Source organism: Protopterus annectens, chromosome 2.part0, assembly GCF_019279795.1.
Source record: "Protopterus annectens isolate FY-2018-M chromosome 2.part0, PAN1.0, whole genome shotgun sequence".
Lineage (NCBI taxonomy): Eukaryota > Metazoa > Chordata > Ceratodontiformes > Protopteridae > Protopterus > Protopterus annectens.
Genome location: NC_056728.1, coordinates 22,931,615 through 22,958,265, shown reverse-complemented (window position 1 = coordinate 22,958,265; position 26,651 = coordinate 22,931,615). Strand labels below are relative to the sequence as shown.

At 41.0% G+C, this 26,651-nt stretch overlaps 1 protein-coding gene across 2 annotated transcripts in view; it reads left to right on the top strand.

Moving 5' to 3' along the window:
- TMEM237 (transmembrane protein 237) overlaps nt 1-26,651 on the top strand; it is a 723,713-nt gene that overhangs the window by 390,390 nt on the left and 306,672 nt on the right. For both annotated transcript variants that reach the window (XM_044060506.1, XM_044060505.1), the window contains exon 10: nt 23,941-24,014. In XM_044060506.1, coding sequence (XP_043916441.1) covers nt 23,941-24,014 — 74 coding nt within the window. The remainder of the gene's footprint in view (nt 1-23,940; nt 24,015-26,651) is intronic.

Here is a 26,651-nt window from a genome sequence, read left to right as displayed (position 1 = left end):
GAATTATTTGTGTCCATTTCAGGTTCAACGTTGGGTAAACCTGTCTTGAAAGCTACCTTAACAAAATGGCTTAGGGATTGTGTTACATTCATTTACAATCATAATAACCGCAAGTTGCCTGCATCTGTTAAGTGCACTCCACCAGATCTGTATTCACTTCAGCTGTTTTCCATTCCAAGGCTTCCATGCAAGAAATATGTGCAGCCGTAACATGGGCTACTTCCCATACCTTTATCACTCATTACAAGTTGGATTTGGTCTCCAGGGACGAGCATCTTTTGGCTCTCTGGTGCTCAGGGATATCCTTCCATATGGCCAGCCAGGACCTAAAGTAGCTGGAGCCTCTGTCCCATTTGTCAAGAATGAATGAAGATTGACAACATCAGATAAAGAAGTTGTGTTCTTACCATAACATTCTATCTGTGTTGTCAATCTTCATTCATTCTTGGCATCCCCCCTCCTGTGGACTTCTGGAGGTTTAGACACTTGTTCTGGGAGCTTTTAAGTTTCACCTTAGACATGACTTCTGTTATCCTTCTATACTTTGGCTGTAAACTCTATTTAAGATGATGAAGAGAGGGGTGTTGTGGATAGAGTCTTAGCTTGAGAGTTTTTTTTGGCTGGCGCGAGCTGTATAACAGGCGAGCCGGTTCCAAAGGTCGGAACCAAGTCTCATTCATCAAGAATGAATGGAGATCGACAACACAGCTGGGACGTTATGGTAAGAACATAACTTTGTTTCTTAAATGAAGTAAAAGCAGCAGTTGGTGTGAAATACAGTCAAAGTGCAACAAATGCAGTAGTAGAATGCAGTGCAAAGCAGCAAACAGTACTTTTTTTAAACTGCTGAAGTACAGTCACACTATGTAAGAGAAGTGCAAAGAAAAAATACTTGCACCCTTTTGTGGGTTTCCCAGCTCAGAAGGACCAGATAAACACCTACAGCCACTTGATGAATAATCCCAGTCCTGCTAATGTAAAAGCACAGTAAGAGTGTGTTCAGAGTGAAGTTCTACCACAGACCAACTTAAAGATATGGATGTATGGATATAGCAGTGTTCCTTAAACAGCTTATAAAAGTGTGATTATTCAATAAAAGTACTTCACTTTGTATAAATGAGCCAAGAGCTACTCAGTTGCACAGAACTAGAAACAAGATAAGATTAATAAGCTCTCCAGCTAGTAAGACCACATGCAATAATTTCAAATGTTTCTTCAACCTAGACAGATAAGGCTACCTCCCAGTGCATTTGAATGAAAATCCACTGACCTTGAGGAGAAAACAAGTGCTTGCTAGAGTGTAAAAATATACTACTTTATCCAACAACTAGCTAGATAATGAATTCAGATGAAGTAAATCAGTACAACAGACAATAACAGGCAGAATGCACTTTTTTGATAAAAAAGCTCAAGGAAAGGCAAATGAATAATAACTCAGATAAAAAATTCAAGATAGCAGCAGTGTGGAAAGGGAGGAACTTGTTAAGCTCAGTTTACAGTAGGGGTGAGAAGTTTAAAATCACCAGATTTAAAAAGAAGACCGACAAACGTGTGAGGGTGGATGGAAACCCCTAGCAGGGAATCACCAGCAGTGGTATACCTTATGCAGGCTTTACATCCTTCAGATTCGAATCAGTAAGTCCCCTTGACAGGCTCACCTATAACCCAGTCAAAAATCTGAATCGGTGACTAACGGTTCATTCTGGCCATGAAATCCTCTTGGCTGCTGTTATGGAGATTGTTGTCCTCTAGAAGCACTACTAGTCTTCCCCTTGGGATCCTCTGACTTTTCTTGCTATTGCTTTTAGTCTTTCAAACCTGTAGTTTTCCATATTTTCCTTCTCTCTGTCCCCCAAGGTTCCACACTTGTCTTCACTCCTCAGGCAGGTCTGTACTAGCCAGTTGAAAGTCTGTGCCATAGGAACTGCCAACACACTCGCTAGATTCCTGACTGTGCTGGGAAATAGCCCATCTGATATTTGTTTTATTTTATTTTAATGTGCTTCATTGAATAGAACATTAATCTATATGGACCTATTTAATGCTAAGCTTGGGGTGATGGGGAGGTTACACAAAACAAAATTCATATATTTCAGGATTTATGCAGAAGCCCATACCAAAGATAATTCAGTTGTGCATGCAGTTCTAAATTTAAAACAGGATAAATACCTTACAGTTTGATTGTACTCTTATACAATAGGAATTAATTAGGTGACAAGAGTCCATTATTTGACAGAGAATAGAGAAGCAAAATTTCTAAATAATCAGCAGAAATATGTACAGCAAGGGTATTTACAGTATGTAAAACAATCCAATTGAAGCGTGTCACATACTGAATGAAATAAGACTGAGAAGATACATTTATTTATTTACTTTCTATTTGTTCACCAAGTAGGGCTGGTAATACCTCATAACTGTCCAGATTTGTGCAGAATGCCCATATGTGTGTCTCTCTCTTTGCTTGTCTGTTCCTCATAAAATGTATTGCTTTCTGGCAAAGTGTGGTGTTTTTCTGCCAAATCACTGAAGATTGAAGTCACTAAATAATGACATGTATCAGACTTCATAACCTTCAGAAAAAAACATGCTAACACAAATCCTGTTAGTCTAGCAACTTTCTGAATTTATGAGAACAGTATTTAAAATATGCCCCTATTTTGGACCTTAGACTCTCTCCCCCATTATTTTAGGCTTTGTCCAGGTTTCTTACTGTAAGAGGTTGAAAGGTATGGGGTTGTCCATTGACTCTTTCCAGGCATGCCCACAGCTCAGTGAGCAACAGTACACATATTATGTAAAATGCAGAATATCTCACTTCTGCATCAGTGTGTTCTGTACTGTAATATTGAATCTGCTGGAGGCAAACCTCCACCCACACCCACAGGGCTTATACTGCTTAAGGTGAAGCTAAATTAACACTTTAGCATGCTTTACTCTAGCAGTGTAAATTTACCCTGGAAAAAGCAAATAAAACCCATAACACTAAAATTAAATGCTGTGACTTGCCTCAAGTGGTTAGAGTTTAAAGACGTTGTCTTGTTATCCATTTTCTGTTTTTTTTTTTTCTGTTGTAGCTGCCCAGACTTAATATATCATTTCAATGTTAATTAGTGTCCACACCTCAGCCTACTGGGATGCATTTTTTCACTGAGGGACCTCAAATTGTATATCCAGCTGCAAATTAAACTGAAGCCTCTCCAGACAGACCTAGAACTCTAAAGAAGTATAAACTAATGTCACTCAAAATTGCTGTATATTAGCTTTTAAGTATAACTGCTTTGAAAATGTTGTAACCTACAGTGAGTTAAAAATAAGATAAATCAGAGTTTTAATCTGCACAGTTCATTTAAAGCTAATTAATTCAGAGGCCAGCATGCACATGCCTAGTGGACCCCCCCCCAAACTCCTACAGCAACCACCTATTCTTATTATACTCTAACAGATAATTGTATTCTAATACCTATAGCCCCTAAATAAACAACTGAAAATTGGCCAAAAACAGAGTTAAAATACAGTATAATAACAGAGCATAAGTTTCAGCCCCTGCCTATTTTTCTTATATTCATTTCTTGCCAAACTCACTGCAGTACTGCCGGTTGTAGTTAACTTAGATGTATCTTAACAGTGATCTAGCAGCTTGTGTTACTTCCTTTAAAGTTATCAGGACTTGTCTTACCTCCAGTCTTGCTGCAGTTTTCAGATTGTTTTCCTAGTACTTAATCCACTATGGGCCATTCACTAGACTAATTAATACACCAACAAGATATGGCAAAAGTAACTCCCAACAATCTATCCTGGACTGGATCCTGGTTGCCAACCCATCTAATTTTACCTCCTCAGGTACCCTCCCAGATACTTATGCCCACAGGAATGTTAAACAACTAACAAAGCAACATGCGCTCAAAACTACCTGTAATCTCTCGAGTTTCTCCAGAGAGTCTTTCATTGAAGCTGTGAAAGCAGTTAACTGTTCCATACTAAAAAGACTACCCTAAAATGATGCAGTTGAATACTTCATTGCAACATTTCTAAACATTCTTAACACCTTAGCTCCACAGTGTACAAAAATAATTAACAACACCCGTAGCCCATGGCTCAGCAACCAATGCAAACTACATATGAATAGCAGAGACAAAGTATGGGATAACTGGCAAAAGAGTAAAAATGACAAAAATCTATAACTGTTCAGTAAAAGCAAGTCAAGAAACAAATTAACAGAAATAAAAAAATTATACTCACCCACAATATAGTCATAAAAATAACCCTAAAAATTGTGGTCTTGCATATCCTCTCTCATCATCCCAGGTACAAAAAAGGACCCCAGCCCATACCCAGACAGTCCCCCTCTTCAATCAGCTGTCTATTGCAATACATACTTAATAGAATGCATAACCAACTTAACCTCAAACTCACCTAAAGCAATCCCTTCCATGTAGCTAACTTCCCCCACCATGGACCCTAGTACACCTCTTTCACAAAACTCACCTAACTGCAACCTCTGTAATACACACAGAGAACTCCACCCACATTACCTTTAAACCAGTTTTTATAATGGTCATAAAAATGGTTTTACATAAACGAAAATCTTGTTCTTCCTCAGCCAACAACCTTCCCCTAGAATCTAGCTACAGATGCAATAGTATACATAATCAGCATTCTTAATAGCAGATCAATTATAGAATCCTGTGTCCCTAACTTATGGAAAATGGCCTAAATTATCCCTTTACATAAAGGAGGTAACTCCACTGACATTACAAATTTCCATTACAAATTTCCATCCCATAGCCATCCTATCTCCCTTGTCTAAAATCCTTGAAAGACGTGTGCATCAACAATTTCTCCACTATCTCTTACAAAATAAACTGATTACCAATACGCAACATAGATTTTGGCCAGACCACAGCACTTCCACTGCATTATTGTCATTTACAGATACTGTCAATAAAGCTCACAACTCTAATAAACATGTATCTGCAATATTTCTATATCTATCAAAAGCCGTTTATATGATCTGTCACACTAAACTCCTCAATTAATTTCCACCCTTCAGTGATTCTCTAGCTACCTTGCCAACAGGCAACAAGTTGTAAAATGGGAAGAGTCCATCTCTGCATACCGTCCCACTTCCATAGGAGTCCCACAGGGAGCCATCCTTGGCCCTCTAGTATTCAATATTTTTCTGAGCACACCCACAAAATGTACTCTAGCCAAAATGTGATTTCTGCCCTCCCTACTTAGGGTTGCCACCTTTTCAAATGCCCAAAGTGGGACATTTTTGCTACAAACATCAGATTTTGCAGGGCAAAACATACCCACGGCCAGTACAAAGGACAGAACTTCAGTTTTTTGCCTAAATAAAAGCTTATTCTTGAAGCATTTTAGTTCCTTATTCTGTTTCTTATAACATTTAGGTGTTTCAGATACAGAGTAACTGTTTTATGCAACTATTACATAAAATATAGAAAATAATTTTGTCCTAAAATCTCAGGACATTTGCCATTTTTTCAATTTTTTTGCAGGACACAACTGCCCAAAGAGGGACTGTCCCTCGCAAAGTGGGACAGGTGGTAACCCTATCCCTACTATATGGAGCCCCAATTCTAACCAATTTACAATCCTCCATTAAAAAAAAAAAAAACTTGAAAGCTGATACAACAAAATTGCCAAGATTGCTAATAATTCATCCTCCTTTACCTATCACTGTAAAGCTCTGCATACCCTTAGCTGGTTGGAACTCCCCCTGCACCTCTCCTACATTCAACTTGTAACAATACATAAAATCATACATAAACCAGTAGCCTGCCCAGATCACATCCATATAATCAACATTTATCTCACAAGAAGAACTCTTAGATCAGAAGACAAACAACTTCTCAACATAAATAAACCAAGTAAATTCCCTGGACATAGGCTATCTCAATAGCAGAAAAAAAGGACATCCCCTCTCTAACCACCACAGCTATTTCTAACCTACCCACCTTTAAATGAGCCATAAAAGAATACTTTACAGAATCATAGATCTCTTCCTGTACCAATCCTGACTGAACTTGCTCACTGTACTTCACTCACCCACCTTCAACTTAAGTCACATGTCACAACCCTCTCCAGACTCCTACTCCACTCATTTCTTTTGTTGTTTCCACTACTTTACCATATCCACTTTATCTTTGCAGACCTTTCCTGTATGTTTTTCTCTTTCCTCCCTACTCACCTAAGCTACCTGAAGACATCCTACCCTGCATTCCTTCTTATGACCTCCTTTTCTCTCCATCCTTACTTCCTTCTGTAACCCTAATATGAACACTCTCTCTCTTGTACTAAGATGTCACTCAGTTTCCTCTCACTGTCTCTAATGTAATCTTTATCTCTTTTAAATATTGTGTTAGAATTGTCTTAGGTCTCATTTATCGCATACTAATCTATGTAACAAATAATATGACTGAGTTTTCATCAGATATTTTCTCAAAATCTTGTTATTGTTTTTCATTGCACTCTACAGTGAAACCTATGTTCTATGTTTTTTCAGTACATTTTCTCTCTGCTATGCTTTGTAGTGTTATTTGATACTTTGTGATTTAAAATATCTGCAGTTGAGTTTTGATAGAATGTGATTGTGGAGCTTTTCTCCCCGGCCTCCACTGAAAATGGGCACTTTGTGGCCCAGTCAGACTTTCCTGGTAAAGAAATCTCAGAAAGTAAATAAGGATTCTAGTACAAGAACGTTAACACGTAGTACTGTAGCTTGAATTACTACCTTGTATTAACCATTGACACAGTAGCAGGTGTTTTGGGCTGCCATAAGATGACAGACTTTGAGACTTTGTTGAAAGGCCACAAGTGCATTTGCTGGTAATAAAAACAGGAGATAGGGTTGAAGCCAGTCCTCTGTCCGCCACCTCCTCCTTTGTCGTTGTGTCTGTCCTCTGCCCTCCCCACTCTGGTATGCTTTCTTCCCAGAAGATACCTTCCCTTTGTTTCGTTAAGACTGAAGCAGCAACTCTGCTTTTTCCCCACTCCTGTCTGAACTTACTCCCATCTTTGCTTAGCCTTTCCAGGTTTCTCCCTTCCTTCTCCCTTTCTGTTATATATCTACTAGTGCCCTTGTTTCCCTTTCTGCCAGCTGCCTTTAATTTTGTACTTTTGTGCCCTCACCCCTCCATTGCCCTTCTGCTAGTCTTCCTGTGGTATACTTTCAATACCTCCCCAGTGCCTCCCTTCCATCTCTTGTAAACTATGCCTTTTGCCATAATTGCTAGTCTCAAATTCCTATGTAACCACATCACCCTTGTCTTTTTATGATCATATTCATCCTGTCCATCCAGTCTGACTGAGAGTTCTTCAAGCTGCTTGTTTGATCCAAGCTGGCAAAAACATTGTTCCAGCCTCAAGCTTCTTAAAATGTTTCCCTCACATAATCCACCTGTGCAGCTACTTCCTGCAAATCTCATTAGTCTCCTTAGCAAAGTCAGATGGATCTCATCTTGGCTAAGTGCCCCCCCCCCCCCCCCATCTTAGCTATTTTTCTGTAGAATTGTTTTTCTTAATTGCTATTATTTCTCATAAAAGTTCCTTAGTATAAATATAAATACATAGAAAGTTGGTGTTTGTATATATTTTTTAATATTTTGATAGTTCTGTTTAGTTAGTGGATACCTCTGATTGGTTAGTAGCACTTAAGTTGTTTTTTTACGTGTGCTGTTTTGCTTCTCTTCTTCTCAGTTGGTCACTCTAAAAAGAGTTTCAAAAAAAGCTCTAAATGTGGCTATAAAACTCCTCTATATGATACCCATGAGTTGTGCATGGTATGTCTACAAATGAAACATCTCTCAGCTGATTGCTCCATACCTAAGGTACATACCTCCCTACAAGATCCCAGTAATAAACATATTTTAAAGGGTCTGTTAATGCTTCAGATAACAAAACCAGGAAGAAAAAAAGAGAAAGAAAAGTTCAGAGAGACAAAGAAAAAGGGCCTAAGAAGAGAAAAACTTATGATGCTGGTGCTCCAAAAATGCTAGAACAGAATCTGCATCTTCCCTGACTCCAGTCAAACCTTCTCCTTCAAGTCTTAGTTGTGTTAGAGCCAGTTGTTATTGCTGACACTCTCCAAAGTGTCTATCCAGCTGGACTGTCTCTAAATGGGAGCTACCACACTTTAATGAAGTACAAGTGGGCCAAAATACAGTGTGGCCTTTCAAGTCCTTCAGAAGTGCATCAGATCTGAAATGGGAATGCATGATGAGGACCTTCCTTAAAGACTGTTACTGAGATGGGTGTCCTCCCATCTCCCTCAGTTTCAAGGGTTGATCAGGCTGACCCTTTCTCTCCCACCTTTGCTCATCAGAGTAGATGCAAATACTGAAGCCTTTTCCCTGATGCCACTAAGCCATCCAACCTTGGTTTCGGGGATCTCGCATCCAACACATTCAAAACCAAGACCCTTGGTGTGGAATGTGTTTCAGGGCTGACATCTCAATGCCATGTCTTCAACACTGCCTTTGCTAACATCACATATGGTTTCCTTTTTAATGTCTGAGTTATAATCCTTCAAAGTTTATTTATTCTATTTTACATTTGTTAACCGGGGGTGTCTGACTGAGCCGAAAAGGCCCTTTTTCAGCAGAGGCCTGGGGAGAAAAGCTCCACAAAGAAAAATTACAGATACATTTAGTTAGACATGATCAGTTTACACACAAATTACAAAAGACATGTTTTTACAGTGGTATGCGGCACATCAACAGTTACAGTGGAGAGAACAAACAAAAAAAAAAATTAATTTAAAAATAGAGGTAATTAATAGATTTGTGGTGCACAGCTGAAATTTGGAACATAGGTGGAATACATACATAGTACACAGGTACATTGTAGCTTAGCCAGTGTTTGTGAGTAAGAGTGAAAACTATTATCAAGTACTCTAGGTTTAGTATGTGTACCTTATCTGCTTTCACTAGCCTGGGGAGTAATCATGGCACTGCCAACTTTGCTTGAGATGTTGCCGAATGAGGTTTTTAAAGGAGGCTTTGGATGATGTGTTTTGTATGCTAGTGGGGAGAGAGTTCCATTTTTTAGCCACTGAACTACTATATAGTGTGTCTCCAAAGCTATTGTAGTTGTTGGTGACTTCTAGTAGTAGTTTGCTTGATGATCTAAGAGGCTTTTTGGCTGAGTAATGTTGTACTAGGTTTTTGAGGGCAGGACACTTATTGGGGAGGTAATTGATAGAATGACAGAGGCAGAGCTGATTGTAAGTTAGGAGGTTGGGCAGTTCAAGCCAGTGGAGCTGTCTCAGAGCAGTACAGTGATGAGTTCTATATGAGCAATTTGCAGCAAAGCGGGCAATTCTGTTATAGCAGGCTTCCATTTTGCTTAGTTCAGTTTTGTTGAGACTAGTTAGAATGGAAGATGCATAGAGTAGGGTGGATAGAAGTTGGGAGCGAGCAATGGCTGATCTTGTGTTGTTGGTAAGAAATGGTTTGATACGGTAGAGTGATCCCAGTTTGGCATGTACTTTTTTAATAGTTGAGTTGAGATGACTGTCAAATTTTAGGTGGGAGTCTATGGTTATTCCTAGTAGCATAGCCTGTGCCACTGGAGCGATTGGAGTAGCATTTGTGGAGTAGATAGAGAATTGACTGTTATCAGTGTTTTTGTTAGAACTGGTTATAATCATAAGCTGAGTTTTCTTTGGATTGAGGATAAGTTGGGCTTTGGTAAGGTAGTTTTCAATGTCGGAGAATGCTAGTTGAGTTGTTTGCAGGAGGTTGGGAATGTTTTGTGCAGCACAGATTAAGGTAGTATCGTCTGCATACTGAATGATAGATGCATGCTGTGTGGAGGTATGGAGGTCATTTGTGAAGACTATGAATAGTAGTGGTCCTATGATAGAACCCTGTGGGACTCCTATAGTTGTGGGCAGCTGAGGAGAGGGAGAATTTTCCCATTTCACAGCTTGGTACCTTTCAGTTAAGTAGCTTTGGAACCAGGTAAAAGTGGAATTTGATAGGCGATATTGGTTTAGTTTGTTTAGTAGGATTTGGTGTGAGACTGTGTCAAACGCTTTGGACATATCCAAAAAAAGAGTTGACACCTGCAGGCCTTCATTTTTGAGATGGTTTACTGTATCTGTGAAGCAGAAGAGGGCTGTAGTGGTACTATGGGCAGGTCTGAAACCATGCTGAGTAGGTGACAGGATGTTGCTGTCTAGGAGATAGTTTAGCATCTGGGTATGGATGCATTTTTCTAGGATTTTTGGCCAGGGGGAGAGTAAACTATGGGTCTGTAGTTATTAAGTTCAGTGAAGGTCCCGCCTTTATGTATGGGTGTAACATAGGATATTTTCCAGAGTTTGGGCACATAGTTTTCAACAATTGATCTGTTTATGAGAGTGGAGACTGGGATAGCAATAGCATCTGCTGTGAGTTTCAAGAAATAGCTGGGGAGTAGGTCAGCTGCTGTTGATGAGGTTTTTAGTTTGGAGAGCATGCTTTTGATTGAAGTGGTGGAAACTGTTTTGAGGGTAAAGCTTGCATTAGTGTTATTTGTGTTGGGGGGATAGTGAGGAATCAACTGTCCTGTGATACTAAGGATAGAATTGAGTTCACAAAGTAGGAGTTGAATTGTGTTTCGATGGGAAATTTAGTGTCAGGGTTGGTTGGTTTGGGGGTAGCCTTTTGGGTGGATTTTAGTAGCTGGTTTACATTTTTCCAAAATTTTTGGGGGTTGTGTTGGTATTTAGTTTGTAATGTTGTGTAGTAGGATGTTTTTGTCCAGCCTAATGCATTTTTTTGCACTGTTGCGCAGTTCTTGGTACTTAGGCTATGTGTTTCTTTGTTTTTTTATAGTAAAGCCAGGCAGTGTCTCTGGACTTGAGGATTTGTTTGGTTTCTTTACTGAGCCAGGGGTTTGTAGAGGTTCTAACCTTGATTTTGCGCAATGGAGCGACAGTGTCTAGGACCTAGGTGTTGTACAAATGTTTTGTTGAAATATGTTACAGCCTGGTCAAGTGGGAGGGTTTTTAGGGGATCCAGTCACAGTTAGAGAGTAAAGTGTTGAGGACCTCAGGAGAGAATGTTTTTGTGTTTCTAGTGGATATATAGTTAGTGGTTTTGCATATGCTTGTTCTGCTACGTATAAAGTATATTATGTTGTGGTCACTTAAGGTGTCTGGGAGACTGCCTGTGTGAGGGTACAATGTGGGGTTGTTAGGACCCAGTCAAGGATGGATTCCCTTTTAGATTTTTTATCACATCTAGTTGGAATTTGGACTAGCTGCTGGTAGCCATGGAGATTTATTAGATTACTTGGTGGTTCTGATTTACAGGTGAACCAATCTAGGTTGAAGTCCCCCAGAATAAGGGTTTCTTGTGAGTATGTGGAAGAACACCCGGATAAGAAGTCTTCAAGGCTAGCAGGTGTATTACCAGGTGGAATATAGATCACAATTGTGGTGATGACCTTTTTAGGGTGAAGTTGAAGTTGTGAGATAAGTATGTCCCAATCATTGGGGGAGGGGGGAGGGGTAGATATTTGGTAATTGATGGACAGTTAAGTTGGACTTGTACAGTAAGGCAGTTCCACCCCCTTTACGAAGTGGTCTGTCTTGTCTAATGATATTGTAGCCGGTAGGGAGAACTTGTGAGTTAGCTATGTTTTTATTTAGCCAGATTTCTGTTAAAGCAATTATGTCTGGGGAGTAGTGTGCCATTGTGGCCTGGAGTTCAGGTATTTTATTTTTGATACTTCTAATATTAATATTTAGCATTAAAAGATGGTTGGTTTTGCTGCTGTTGTTGATTTGCCCAGGGATGAAGAAAGTGGGGGTGTTATGTTCTGACATTTGTGTTGGAGCAGTTTGTGTTGGACAGGATGGATTTGGGTCTGGGTTGGGGTTGATATCCCCACTTAAGGTGATACAGATGTTGGAGCTTGGTGAGGAGTGTGAGAAAGTGTTGTGTTTTTTTGGAGTAGGAATGAGAGCATATGTGTTTAGTTCTGAATTGGTCCGTTATGTAGTTCTTGAACAATTGTGGACAGATATTATAATGTGTGGTGGCTGTATATGAGAGTGCATAATGTAGTGTTGTGCTACTAAGTAGTTTTGCCAATTCCATCTTATCTTCAAGGCTGTCTAGGCATCTGACGTTTCAACACAAACCCTCTTTGAAACCCTCTAGGCTGTTGGTTTCTGGTGTGCCTTTGTCTGTGACACTTGTATCTTCCTTAGCGGCTGGCTGTGACTACCAGTGGAAGTTCTTTTGAATTTAATATATCTGGAGTCAGCTCCCCAAAGTTATGGGGAGGAGGATTATAGTTTCTTTTTCCTGAGAGCATTGCTACAGACTGTATTGACTGTATCCACCAGACACCCATCCTTCTGTGTTGCAGCCCTTTCATCATTTGTCCCAGGGTCAGAGTTGAGAGGATGGCCTCCAGAAACCTGATCAGTTGCAAATAGACTTCTCTGAGGAATCAGATCCCCCTCTGATATTCCAAGAAAGAGAACATGTAAAAGGAGACACATGGACTCCCCTACAAAGTCCTTTGGTATCTCATTTGGATGATTGAGAGGATTCCCTCCAATCCCTTCTGGAAGATGCCACATTTGTTGAAATCTTCAAATTAATCTAACAGGGAGGATCTTGACCTACAGACCCACACTCTAAGGATAAAGAGGTCTTACTTGAGGCCTATCACTCATTGCCTCCTGCTTCTTTAGAGGTTCCTCCTGCCAACTGCCTTATTGACCCAGTAACCAGGAGAGCATGACGGAAGCCAGATTTCTCAAAAGACATACGGAGGAAATCTGGAAAAATGTTTTGGCTTCCCAAGGATAGACAGGTACGTCTAAGGGCGCCTTGGTGGATTCTGCCTTTGTCATAGAGGCCACAAAAAAGAGCTGACATACTATACCACGGCTTTCCTTCCAGCTAACAAGAAATCTATCGCCATGGAAGTGGGCATACATCTCTGGTACCTGTGTCCTGAGAGCCATCAACTATGCCACTCACATGAACTACTTCCTAAAAAATCTAATGGAGCATACTTTAGCTTCTTTGAAGAAACCACCCACATCATACTCTAGAAGCCAACTGGAAATGATATTGAGCACTATACTGAATGTAACCAATCTTTTCATATATCTCATGCATAGCACAGCTGCAGCTTGTGCAGCAGATAAGGCAATTACAATGAAACACCATGTCTGGCTTTGGTTTTGCAATTTTGCAGACATAAACACAAAAAAGAGGCTAAAAGTCACAAACAAGAACCAGTAACCACTAACAAGGTGACAGTACATAAGTCAAATGAAGGTTTTCAGCTTAAAAAGTTCAAGTCTAGATTGGTACTACTTTTAAGACACTTTTAATAATAAAAACACATGAAGCATCTAAGCACTTTTCGTCCATAGCATTCAGAATGACAACTTTAAAGCATCATTTACAAATGTCCAATAAATATAATACTTTGGCTTTATTTAGACAGTGAAATAAAAATTACTGAAGTGCAAGCAGGAAGGCAAGACACTGTCTGTCATAGGTGTCAAATTTGAGATCCCTCAAAGATTCAAAGATCATGTAACAGGAACCAGAGGGATCCAAATTCTTGTGGTTTCATACAGTTCGTCATTGGCCTTTTCACTTCACGTCAGGTAGGTGCAGTCAAGGCAGAGGCAGCCCCTTCAGTGTGTGCAGACCCAGCGGTGGTCAAGGTGGACCGCAAGACCCTTTTCAGACCAGCAACCCAACCATCCTTGAATTGCTGGCTAGTGTGTCTCCCCTCTAGCAGCAGCCAGAGGTTGTCTTCCCTCCTACTCAGATGTGTGGATGGCCAGTCACGTAAGACTGTTTGGTAAGAAGGATGATATCCAGATGCTTTACAATTCTGTTTTCCAAGATGTTCCACCCCATAAGAAAAAATGTCCAAAAGAGAAATTCTCTACTAGAAAGAAGAAATATTTCAGAGGTCTTACCCAGATATATGAGGTTCGGATTCAAGATTCATTTTAGTTCTGAAGAAAAGCAAGGACCTCAGACCCATTTTAGACCTCATTAGCCTAAACTCATATGTAACAGAACCCCATTCAGAATTGTCACAGTGTAAGTGATTTTGCCACACCTTCAAGCAAGGAATTGAATGTGTTATATTGATTTTCAGATTGTTTACCCTCCATATCAAGATAGCCAAAGCATCTAGGAGATTTTATATGCTTTGGACTAGGAGCATTTTCAATTCAGTGTCTTCACCACAGGCTCCCTGGGTGTGTTCTCCAAGAGCATGGTGTTGGTCACAGCTCATCTTTAACTTAGAAGAATCCTCATCTTTAACTCAGAAGAATCCAAGTGTTTCCATACCTAGACAATTGGCTTCTCTCTGCTGTGGCAAGAAAATCCCAGAGTGAAGCCAGAGATTACTGGCTTCAGTTCTATCTGGCCTTGGACATTTGTGTGAACTACAAAAATGTCAAATATCCAACCATCCCAAGCACTGCAATTCATGGGATGTCACCTGAACACAACAAAGTGCATACTGTCTCTCCATTCAGAGAGAATTCTAAGGAACTTGGTTCAGACTCTTTTGCTTCACAGTTATCCATCTGCAAATCTAGTTCTTCGGGTACTAGGTCTGATGGTCTCCTCCTTAGTCATGGTTCATTTCACCTGCTTATAACATGTGAATACTTCAGTAGCTTCTCAGGGCACAGTGGTCTCATCCCTCAGATCACCCATCTGCTCTGATCATCATCACTCAACCCAGCAGGGTTTGCTTGCAATGGTGGCTGACTTCTTCCAGCATTCACTTAGGAAGACCCTTTGTCATGCCTCTTCCTTCAGCAGTAATCATCACAGATGTCTCCTCACTGGGGTGGGGAGCACTCTTAAGGGGGGATGGTCCAAGGAATTTGAAGGCAACCTTCATATCAATATCCTGAAGATGAGAGCAGTTTTCCTTGTGTTCCAGGAATTTCAGGACTTCCTGCTCCCAGGATTGATTTCCATCCAAAGAGACATGTGCATGGTATGATACATCAACAAATATGGCAAAACCAGATCCTCCCGCCCCATGCCAAGAAGCTAGGAGTGTATGGCAATAATAAGTGATTACTTCACATCACTTTCTGCTAACAACACACACACCCCCAGAATGCCAGTCACAATGCTGACAGGCTTTGCAGAGCTATTCTTATGCATAACAAGTGGTATTGCAATTTAGTGGTAGTTTGAGAGATCCCCCCCCCCCCTGGGGACCAGTCTTGCTGTGACCTCTCTGCTTTCCCAACCAACACCAAGTGCAGCAGCTTCTTTGCCTTGACCCCTTGAAATAAACTTTCCCCAAGAGAGATGCGTCGGGCAGTGGCCTACTAGATGCCTTTCCCCCTTTTTTTCTCATGTCTAGAGTCTTAGAGAAAGCAATAAGATGCAACACCACTATAATCCTCAATGCTTCATGCTGGCCCTAGTAAATTTGGTTTGCCATGTTGAAACCTCATCTCAGAAGTCACCGTGGCTTCTAATTCCTCACTGGATCTTGTGTCTTGCCCATCCAGATTGGCTCATGCAGATATACAACCTGAAGTTAACAGTGTGGTGTATTCAGTTCCTTTGATGGCCAAGGATCCTTCCTTATCCCATAATGTCATTCATATTCTGTCTGTGATGCCCACCACTGCTACCAGTATGTGATGGCCACCAATATGTGTCATCCCAATGCTGGGCCACTAATTAAGGAACCTGAATCCTCACCACTGACACCGAAGAGGGACGTGCACATGGAATACAAATTAATACAGTCAGTATTTCCAGATGCAGACCTCTCTGCATCAAGTACAGTTTCCCTTAAGAGCACACAGGGAACACACTCAGCCCGGGGTCTGTTTATCTCTATATCTGTCTCCCTCCAGGTCCCTAGTAAGACTCCCCATTGGTACAGCTGTAGGGTTTGGTCCTCTGCCAAGTGTCCAAGCCAAGTCCTCCGGCCCCCTCTTTGTAAACCCAGTGCTTTATGTCCCTGCCCCAAGTAGCTGACACACACACACACACACACACACCTGGAAAAGGCTGGCACAGGTTTACTAGCTATGCCCCTGCTGTCCACGTTATGAGGTAGTTATCATTACCACCAAACCCTCTACAATTAGCTACTCTAAGGCCCTTAAAAAGGGTTTCCAATTATACTGTGTAATATTAATAATAGTACAAACGGTAGTAGTTCACCAAGATGGCTAGGCCTTCTGAAGTGGCTCGCACAGTGTCCCAAAAAAGTACTCTCAAAGGTTAAATACTTTCTACAAGGACCAGCCACAATAAAAGTTTAAATATACTAAATAATAACTAATAAAAGAGCATGAAAATACTGAATATATATTTACAGTAAACCACAGAGTTCAAATCACAGAAAATGTTGAAATTAACATTGATGGACAGACTCTTACAAATAAATAAAAACACTGTCTGAACCAAGCTTCAGTATATTCCTGACTGAATCTAAAAGAATTACTGTTCCCTAGTTAAGTTACTTACTACTACAAGGCAAAATGCTGTGGGTGAGGGTCTTTCGAGTCAGGTTTCCCAAACAGAATACTCAATACTGTGAGATTTCTCTTTTTAATATCTACAATATAATTTCCAAGAGGGCTGGCAGAATGACGTCATCAGGTCACCTGAGTCTGGGTTCTCACAGTATTCCCCTTTGAAGCTGAGACAGGAATTTATCACAGACGGCCGCAGTACACATCCATATGTTTATGACAGTGGCTGGTGCCTCCCCTCTTTTCACTGAGCTAACGGACAAACTCTCTTTCCCAAACCCAGTCTCCAGTCCTATTCAGCACTGTGGGGTGCCCATTTAATGGTTATCAGTTTAGTTACATTTCCCTTATTTTTCTTAAAGTTAACATTTGCTGTCCCAATGTCCTCTATTAAAACATATACATTTAATTCAGTTACAATAATATATGTACCTTTCTTTTCATTTCAGCAGGATGCACTGTTGATATATTTTAACACAAGCAAACCTCACAAATACATTTTCAGCCCAAGCATCTGAACATATCAGTTTGATATACAAATGACATACAGTTCTTATAAATTTGTAACACAAGCATCTTGTATAAATCAGTTTGATATTCAAAGGACATATCATAGGTTCATAGGTAAGTACTAGGCTATCTGTCCGAGGGCATTTATAAGCCTAGCCAGAGTGTGTCAGCTTTCGCCACCCCATTGATTAATTAACTGAGCCTCTGTCAAGAAGATTCAATGAAGTGATCCCAGGGGTGTATTTTCTGTTACCCATCCACTCGTCAAGGTTTCTCTTGAAGAGTGTTAGTGAGGGGCTCTGTCTAATGTAGTTAGGAATTTTGTTCCAAAGCATGGGGAGTCTCTGTGACAGGAATATATCCCTCCAGCATGTTCTATTTATTGTTGTGGCGAGGTTTAGCTCACTAGAGCGAGTGGCTCGCAGTGACTTGGATTTCTTTAGTTGGAGCATGTCCATCAATTCTGAGTTGGACATGGCTTTGTAAGTCAGGCAGAGATCACCTCTGAGTAAGCAATATGCCACTGAGTACAGCCAGAGTTTTTCCAGTCGGGCTGCATAGGACATATGTTTGAGGCCAGTAATCCTCTTGGTGAGGTACTTTTGTGGTCTTTTCAGCTGTTGGAAGTGTGTTGTGAGGTACATCTCAAATGGGGCATTGTACTCTATGATGGGTCTGATGAGTGACGAGTAGAGGGGCACTATAACCTCTTTATTTCTAGATGCGAACCCTTTAGTAATTAGATGGACTACATAGAAGGATTTCCTAACTAGTTTGGCAGTATGATTGTCAAAGGAGAGAGTACTATCTACTTTGGTCCCCAGATCTCTTATTACCTCATCTGTATTAAGGGGGCTGCCACCTATGTGGTAACTCATGGGTGTTTTGTTTTTACCAAACAGGTTGACTATGCATTTTTTGGTATTTAACTTGAGACCATGACTTTGACACTAGGTGTCCATATCAGTAAGGCCCTTTTGGAGAATGTCCATGTCAGCCGTCCCAGTTTGCAGTCATCGGCAAACTTGGTTAGCCATAGTCCTCCTGTGTTTGCCTGTACTTCTGAGAAGTATATGCCAAACAGTAGGGGTCCCAGGGCCGAGCCTTGTGGGACACCACTTGTGACTGGTTTAGAATTGGACCTGGAGCCCGCTATTCTTACCGTGTGAGTTTTGTCTGTAAGCCAGCTGGCAACCCATCCTGTGAAGTAGGGGTTTATGTTTAGGCTGGTGAGTTTTTTTATAATTCCCGAGTGGGGAATGGTGTCAAAAGCCTTAGCAAGGTCAAGGTAGGCTATGTAAACCACCTTCCCCTCATCTATGGCCTTGGTGACTGTCTCGAAGAAGTCAACCAGGAATAGTAGGCATGATCTGCCCTTAACAAAGCCGAACTGGGTCGGGTCAAGTGTTTGGAAGTTACCAATGTCTTTGTTAATGAGTTCCATGATGATGCGCTCCATAGCCTTGCAGAGCAGGCTAGTCAGGCTTATGGGGCGATAGTTACCAGAGTCAGTTGTGGCCCCTCCTTTGTGGAGTGGAATAACCATTGCTGTGTGCCATTTTGTGGGCACATAGCCTGTGGAGAGGCTGAGGCTGAACACTGTGTTTAGGTGGGGGGGTTAGTTCGTTCTGTAGTTCATGCAAGACGCAGCCTGGGACACCATCTGGCCCCATTGACGCTGTGCCTTTGGCTTTTGAAAGGGCTGTTTTCACCTGTGCATCTGTGATTTCCAGGACACTACACTTTTCCGGTATTGTTGTGGGCCCTTTTGTGGGTGAGAGGGCGGTGAAGTTTGCACTGAATCCATCTGCCAGGATGTTGGCAATATCAGTAGGTTCAGTATATTTTGTGCTATTTTGCACTAGCTCAGGGCATATCTGCGAGTTGCCACTTAGATTCTTGACATAGCTAAAGAAGGCTTTATGGTTCTCTTTCAAATCCTTGGCTATTTTTCTTTCGAAGTTAGCCTTGGATGATTTTATGAGGGACCTTAGTATCTTACTGATACTGATCAGGGATGTCTTTCCTTCTTGTGATTTGCTTTTTTTCTGAACTAGTTTCCTCCTTCTGTTGTATAGCCTGTTTATGGCAGGGGTCCACTAGACTGGTTTTCTTCTCTTAGGGAAGTGAGTCTTGGTTTTGCTAGGGATGGCTCAATCCGTGCATCCTTGTAGGTGCTCATAGAGTGCATTTGTAAAGGTTCCTGCATCTTGGACACTTATCCTTTAGCATGGGGGCTGTGAAACTTACCACCGCTGTCTTAAGTAAGGTGTAGTTTGCTATAGAAAAGTTTTTCACTGTGGTTTCCTTGGTTGGGGGTGGTGGTGTGGTGTGGACATCCAGAGTGATTAGTTTATGGTCTGATCTAACCAGTGACGGGTTGACCTCCAGTGCGGAACACCTGTCGCCCATATTGGTGATGACCAGGTCCAATATGTTTTCACCTCTGGTAGGGGAGTTTACCAGCTGATCCAGGGCATTTGAGTTGATAAATTCCAGGAAGCGCTGGACCTGGGAGTTTGTACTTGAGTAGTTTTCCCAGTTAACGGTAGGGTAATTGAAATCACCCAATATCAGGGTGTTCGGTAGGACCTTCATGTTTTCCAGTGTCTCCAGAAAGGCGGAATGGTGGTCCTGGGTCATGGAGGGTGATCTGTAGCAGGCCACAATTTGCATTGCAGATTTGCCCGATGTTAGTTGCACATGGATGATCTCAGAGGTATCATGCGGGCCACTAACCTGGAGGTGTAAGTATCCTTGATGAATATGGATACAACCCCTCCTTTTGTGTTTCGGTCCATGTTCTGTGGCTGAAATGTGTGGTATGAGTTGTAGCCCGGTAGTGCTGGGGTGCTCTGTGGAGCCTTGAACCAGGTTTCAGTTACTGCACAGATGTCGATGTTCTCCATACTGAGGAGTGCTTTGAGCGTGTGCATTTTGAGATTTAAACTCCAGGCGTTGAATATCATAACCCTCATTTTTTGATTTGTGCTGTTTACGGAGGTGAGTTTGACTTTTGAGCCTTGCCTAAAAAAGGCAGTATGGGGGGCAGCAAGAGCCTTGGTCAGTATTCCAAAACCTAGGGGTGACAGGTGCAAGCCGTCTCTTGTGAAGCATCGAGGCTTGTCGAGCATGTCATCCCAGGCTGCCAAACACTGGATCCGCTTTGAATGACACCAGAAGCTTAGCCAATTGTTTAAATTGATCATTTTTTCTTTATACTGCGGTATCATTCTTGGTGAGGGCAGGATGCTACTCGGGGTCAGGGTCATACCTGCCTGGGCTACATGATCAGAGAGCTCTTCCATGTCTCTTTTCATGTAGTCCAGGGAGGTACGTCTCAGGTCATTCACACCAACATGAACAATGACAGAGTCATATTTGTACTTGTTCTGGAGTGACCTGAGTGCTTGTGTTATGTGGCTGATTCTGGCTCCCGACAGGCAGCTAACAGTAACCTTCTCCTTATCCAGCCTAGTGAGTGGGACATCAGTGTGCCAGACTATAGAGTCGTCTATTACTAGTGTGTTAGGTATGTTATTTCGCCTTAAGGGCTGTGATTGTGCAGCACACTGATTTTGTGTTTTATGTGTTGTCTGGTTTGTGACGGGAGGTGCAGATTTTTTGGGTGTCTTCTTTGGAGGTCTCTGATGCTTTTGCAGGTTTTTATTTAGAGCCTCCAAGTATGCTTTTGTGTATTTATGTGTATTTTTTTGCCACTGCTGGTTTAGTATGTCTATGTGAGGCTGGAGGTGTGGTGCAATTGTTAACCTTCTCCTCATGACTGCCTGTTCCAGTCTTGGGTGGAGAGAGCTTATCCTCCAATATAGCTATATAATTGCATCTCTCGCATATGTTAATGTTTGTGGTAGGAGGAGAGGGTTGTCTCTGTACATGAGGCAGTTGTAACATTGCCTCAGGATGCCCAGGTTCACCAGCTGGACTGGAGAGTATACCTGAAATTGCCCTTTGGTCATGCCAGAATAGTAGCGTGAGCTGCTTAGTCGCTTGGTTGGTGAGGGGTGAATAATGAGCTTTGCCCTGCTAGGCAGTCAAGTGTCGGGGTATATTAGTGCTTGCTATTAGGTCTGAGCAAGTGCTGGACTGTAGGATGCTTTTTTAAGTGCTTAGATTGAGAGTTAGACTACTTTCAAGGGAAAAACTGAAGAGGAGACTTGGTGGAGCCAGGAATAATTTAGCCCTAGCTAACTGGCGCTTCCCGGACGTGCAAAACTGTGCAAACGCAGTTTTTATAGCAGGGAAATGAAAGAGAGAGAAATTAGCCCAAAATGGCCTATAAACTACTCACTTCTGGGATGGAACCACTCCTCCAGGGACAGATGGCTGTTCAAATCTCCCTCTCTCACAGGTGAACAGAGAAACCTCCTTCTATCCAAGTAAGTTATGGGCAACTCAGAAACTTGTAACACAGCCCTGAATTCAGCACTAGCCTGAAAACTGGACTATACTAGCTTAGAAAGGTGGGAAACAAGGAAAACATTTTTTTGAAAAGATAAGGCAAAAACAGTAAAAAAAATACACTTAAAACAGCTTTAAATGACTACAAACAGTAAAAAATACACTTAAAACAGCTTTAGATGACTACAAGCAATCAGAAAAGGCCTTTAAACAAATTACCCAATTAACCAGTAAAAAAATCTCAAAACTAAGCCCTGTTCCTGTAGTCTTCAATCAGACAAGTTCTAACTGCACACTCCTGCCACTGGGGTGCAGGGGAACCTTCTCCAAAAAAGAAGGCCTGGATTAGTGCTCAAGTTATACAAACAAAGCTAGATTCAGCAGGCTCCAGCCGGCTATCCTGGTACTTGCCCATATCATCACACTGTCTATATCTCAGAAGGAATCTACCAAAAACTTTACCACAGCAAACAGAAACATTCTGTTTGGTCAACTACATTGCTTAGACCCCCTTCAGTGCTTCTATGCCAGACATTTGACTGTTTCTCCAACTTGTTTGATTCAGGCTCTAGTCATTCTAGTATTAAAGCTCAGCTAGCTGCTATATCCAGTTTTCATAATGGAAATGATTCCCATTCTTTAGCTTCCCCTGAGCTGTGCACGACCTTCTTGAAAAGGACCGTTCTTTTTCATCCTTCAGTGAGAAAACCAATGTCTCATTGGGATGTCAACTTTGTTTTAGATGCCCTAACAAAAAATCTGTTTGAACCAACATCTTCTGCCCAGTTGAAGGTTCCTTCATGGAAAACCTTGTTCCTTGAGACAGTTACTTCAGCAAGAAGAATTTCAAAAGTACAGACATTGTTTTGTGGCCCTCTGTGTCTAATTTTTCTTAAAGATAGAATTTTGCTCAGCATAAACCTATCCTTTGTTCTCAGAGTTATTTCTGAAGCAAATTTGAACAAGTCCATACAATTGCCTGTTTTTTTTTTCCAAACCATTCCAGCAGAGAATAATATAGTCAGATTGGATGGATGAGATGAGTCGAATATGATAGTTATGCACTTAAAGTAACGCTGGATCCTTTCATCCTCATCCATTCAGCATCCCTCCTTCCTTCCCCCTTCCAACTTAACCCTTTCCTGAGAACCTTGAAGCACTTTCTCCAGACACTCCTCCTTTTTTAGGCAGCAAACTCAATCTGAGGGAAGTAGCTGCACAGGTGAATGATGGTAGGGAGAGCTATTAAGGAGCTAAAGGGTGAAGCACTGGTTTTACTGGCTCAGATCTTACAAGAGACCCAAAGACACATCAGTTGTATCAGTTGGATGAGGATGAAAGGATCCAGCATTATGATGAGTACTTAACTACTGTTTTTTGCATTTTCCTCGCACCTTGTCCACATCCCCAGGTTGGATTTAGGAGTAGGATGAAGCTGATTTGATTCATTGCATCTGATGTTGTGGAGTTCTTGTCCCAACATTATTTGTAGCAGGTAGAATTTGGAATCACATTTACAATTAGGGCAGTTATTCTTTGTCGCCTCACAGTTAGACATTACTCGTTCGATTCTCAGTTAGAGCGTCTTCTGTGTGGCGATATGCATGAACGGGCGTTCCTTCATTGAAGGTTGTGCATTAGGCCCGGCAAGCCAGCACATAAAACTCTACTGCCGATCATTAGCGGACCGGAGTTCCGCTGTGGCGACCCCTAACCAGGAAAAGCTGAAAGACACAAACAAACATTCTTTCTTAAAACACTTTCACTGAATGGGGTGGTACAGTGGTGCAATAGTTAATGTTGCTGCACAGTAGTTGGTTTTATGGTTCAGTTTCTAGTTTGAGTACTTTCTGTGCATTGTCAGTTTCTTCCCACATCTTAATAACATTTTTTTCCCAAACCCAGGCCACGTGGGTTGTAGTCAGGACTTTATCCCTCTGTGCCAGCAGTGTGGCTCCAAAGTCAGTTCTGATGCACAAAGCGGTGACCCTCAAAATTACACATCAGGGTGAGGGTGTGCGTGTGTTTGTTTGTGTGTGTGTGTGTGTGTGTGTGTGCGTGTGTGTGTGTGTGTGTGTGTGTGTGTGTGTGTGTGTGCGCGCGTGTGTTTGTTTGTGCGTTTGTGTGTGTGTGCGTGTGTTTGTGTGTTTGTGTGTGCGTGCATGCGTGTGTGCGTGCGCGCAAGTGTGTGTGTGTGTGTGTGTGTGTGTGTGTGTGTGTGTGTGTGTGTGTGTGTGTGTGTGCGTGTGTGCTGTAGTGAACTGTCATCCTATCCCAGACTGAGTCTTTTCCTTTTGCTAGTGTGCAAGGATGGACTACTGCTACTCCATAACCCCAAATAGGATGAAGTAGGTGTCAGAAAATTAATTTATCAATGCTTTTCTTTGCTTTCTTATGGGTACAGAGTAAAACAATCTATGCTGACAGTATTGTAAATACAGCATTTGAAAAGACTAATGATCTGTTTTGTTATGCTTGGTTTCTAGGCTTAATCTTGCTAAAGCTTCCACTTTGTTGCAAGTATTTCTTACGTTGGACCCTGCTGCTTTAGCTTCTTTCTGTGAGTATGCATTTATTGTCATATTACAGTATTAGCATTTATTGGCAGTAATGATGAAAATAAATAAAAAAAGCATTTCGCTGTATTTTATAGCCCCTTCAGTTACACCTATGGGGGTCTTCATGCATTGATGATATTGAGCAGTTTTACTTTGGTGTGTATCATGTTGTGTACAGGTTTTGTTGCAGATCATTGACATATTTAAGTCTAAAATACAAATATGAATATACTTATGCACTTTTATCTGATCTGGAATTCGACTCATGTTAACTATCACCCAAGTCAGAAGGCATAGCTGAACAGCTGTGGTTAGTTATAGTAGTATGAACTTACAGCCATGGATGCCATGATTCACTTTTTATTTTTGATATGCTCCTCAGTTGAATTTCTTGATATTTGGTCCTTAAACACGTAATAAGTTGGCTATCCTCAGAAACCTTGTCATAATCTTCAGTGTTTTGAAATTATCAAACAATGTTATTAAGTAATGGCTGTACACTGTCTATTAATAATACCGTCAATCCAGCATCTTATTTTATTTCATCTTATTTTTTTTTTTTTATTTTCTTGTTTAGAGCACATAGGTGAACTGGACTAGTTTGGTTATTTTTAGTCATGAACTAGTTACACCATAAGTTATGTAATAGTAATACAAGAAGATAAAAAATGTATGACATCATGCAAGTAAAAAGTACTGAAGAGACAAGTTTAGGAAAAGACCAAGTAGTTAAAGGAAAGAGGACATTGAAGGAACTTGGGCTGCAGAAGGGAAGTGTAAACAGAATTAGTCACAGTAAATAGATTCAAAGGTCGAAGGGTCTGTAGAAGATAGTAAAGATGTATAGAAGTATCTGAGGACTCTTTAGAAGATAAATAGGACGCTACAGACAAGATAATGGTTAGGTTGGGGGGGGGGGGGCTGAAGGCCTACTGTAGCTGGGTAATGATGCCAGGTACTGTTTCACTGCTGCCTAAAAAAGAGGAAAGTTGGAAGACTGTGAATGTGTGTGGTGATGGGATTTGATGTTTTAGAGGCCGTGTAAATAAAGGCTTTACATCTGAATGTTAGAGTGCTCTGGAAAATGAAGAGGTTGAAGGTATCTGCCAGGTAAGAGCATAGACAGTAAGTGAGAAGACTGGGAGTGAGGGTGCTTCTGAGAGAGTAGTAGTATACCAGGTGCAAGAGTTGGTAGTTATGTCTTGAGAAGATGAAGGTAGGCCTGTGCTGAATTGGATTTATATGATGAAATACAAAACAAAATACATATCCATGAAAACTATGAATCAGTAGAAAGAAAGCACTGTAGTAATTATCTGACGCAGTAGCAATTCTACTATGCAATATCTGTTTCCATCATATTCCTCTTGCAGTCTCAAAATTATAGAAATAACCCAGGCTTTTAATTTCCACAAATTTGAAGTCAAATTCATGAGTACCAAATGGTAATCTCTTGAAAATAATTTCTGCATTCACTTACATCTGAATAGTGCTGCAGTTCATGAGTACTGTACTATAAGTTGATACAAAACTGATAATATCCAAAATGCTCTCTGACAAGGTTGTAAGCTGAATTGGGAGACTATTGTAGGAATGGTGATACAGAAGTATTATTTGTAAAGAAATTGATCTGTAAACCTGCAATTTTTATTGAACATGATGACGTATCAATGTTTGCTTGTGGTAAAAGAGGGTTCCTATATTCAAGGATGGAAATAAGGACGCTATTCTAAGGAATGTTGAACTTGTTATGTGAGAAAGGGGGGGTTGAATTGTACATTACCAGTTTTCATGGAGAAGTAGGATGAGGAGTTATCACCAACTCCGAGAATGGAATTCATGTGAGAAAACTGAAGCCTGGGAAATCAAGACCACTAACAAAATCTAGATTTTAACTAAAGAAATAAACATTGAAAGTAACAACAGACAATTTTTTTTTTTGCAATGGAGACAAGCCTCCCGCAGTCTGTATGTCACCCTTACTTAAATATGCTAATTCTTTTTGTTGAACAACCTTGGAGAAAAAAACAGACAGGCACTGAAAAAAAATAAGCACAAGTCCTTGCAGCTCATTACCATTGCTTTCACTACAAGAAATGTAAACTTTAAAACAGAAGACACCACAGTTTTTATGCAAAAAAAGTAAAATATATTAAGAAATATACCTAAGTAGTTATGAACCCCCAGTAAAATGAAATCAGAATCTCGTACCTTACCTGTAAGAGTAAGAATAGTACACAGACAGCTCTGTTCAAATAAGCTGGATGTCAATATTCTTATCTGAGTATTACTGCATTCCTCTAAGTGGCACATAGTCAATACATTGTTTTGTGGCCCTCTGTGTCTTTGAATGAGTGGACTATTTCAAGGTCTGAACCAAATTAAGTGTCAAGTCCCTAGGTGAGATATACCAGATGTTCTTCTATTCCTATGTTGCAGTATTCTTAGTGTGCGATTTCCCTCCTCAGGTGACCCGAACATCAGGTCCTATACAAAAGCTTAAGCCTGGTTGCTGTAAGTGCATGAGACATCACATGTAGGGTTATAAACCAGGGACCCTAAATGTGATGTCTGCACACACAGACCTCAGAACTTTTCAGCCGCAGATGACTTCACATTGATCGCTTCGCTCCTTTACT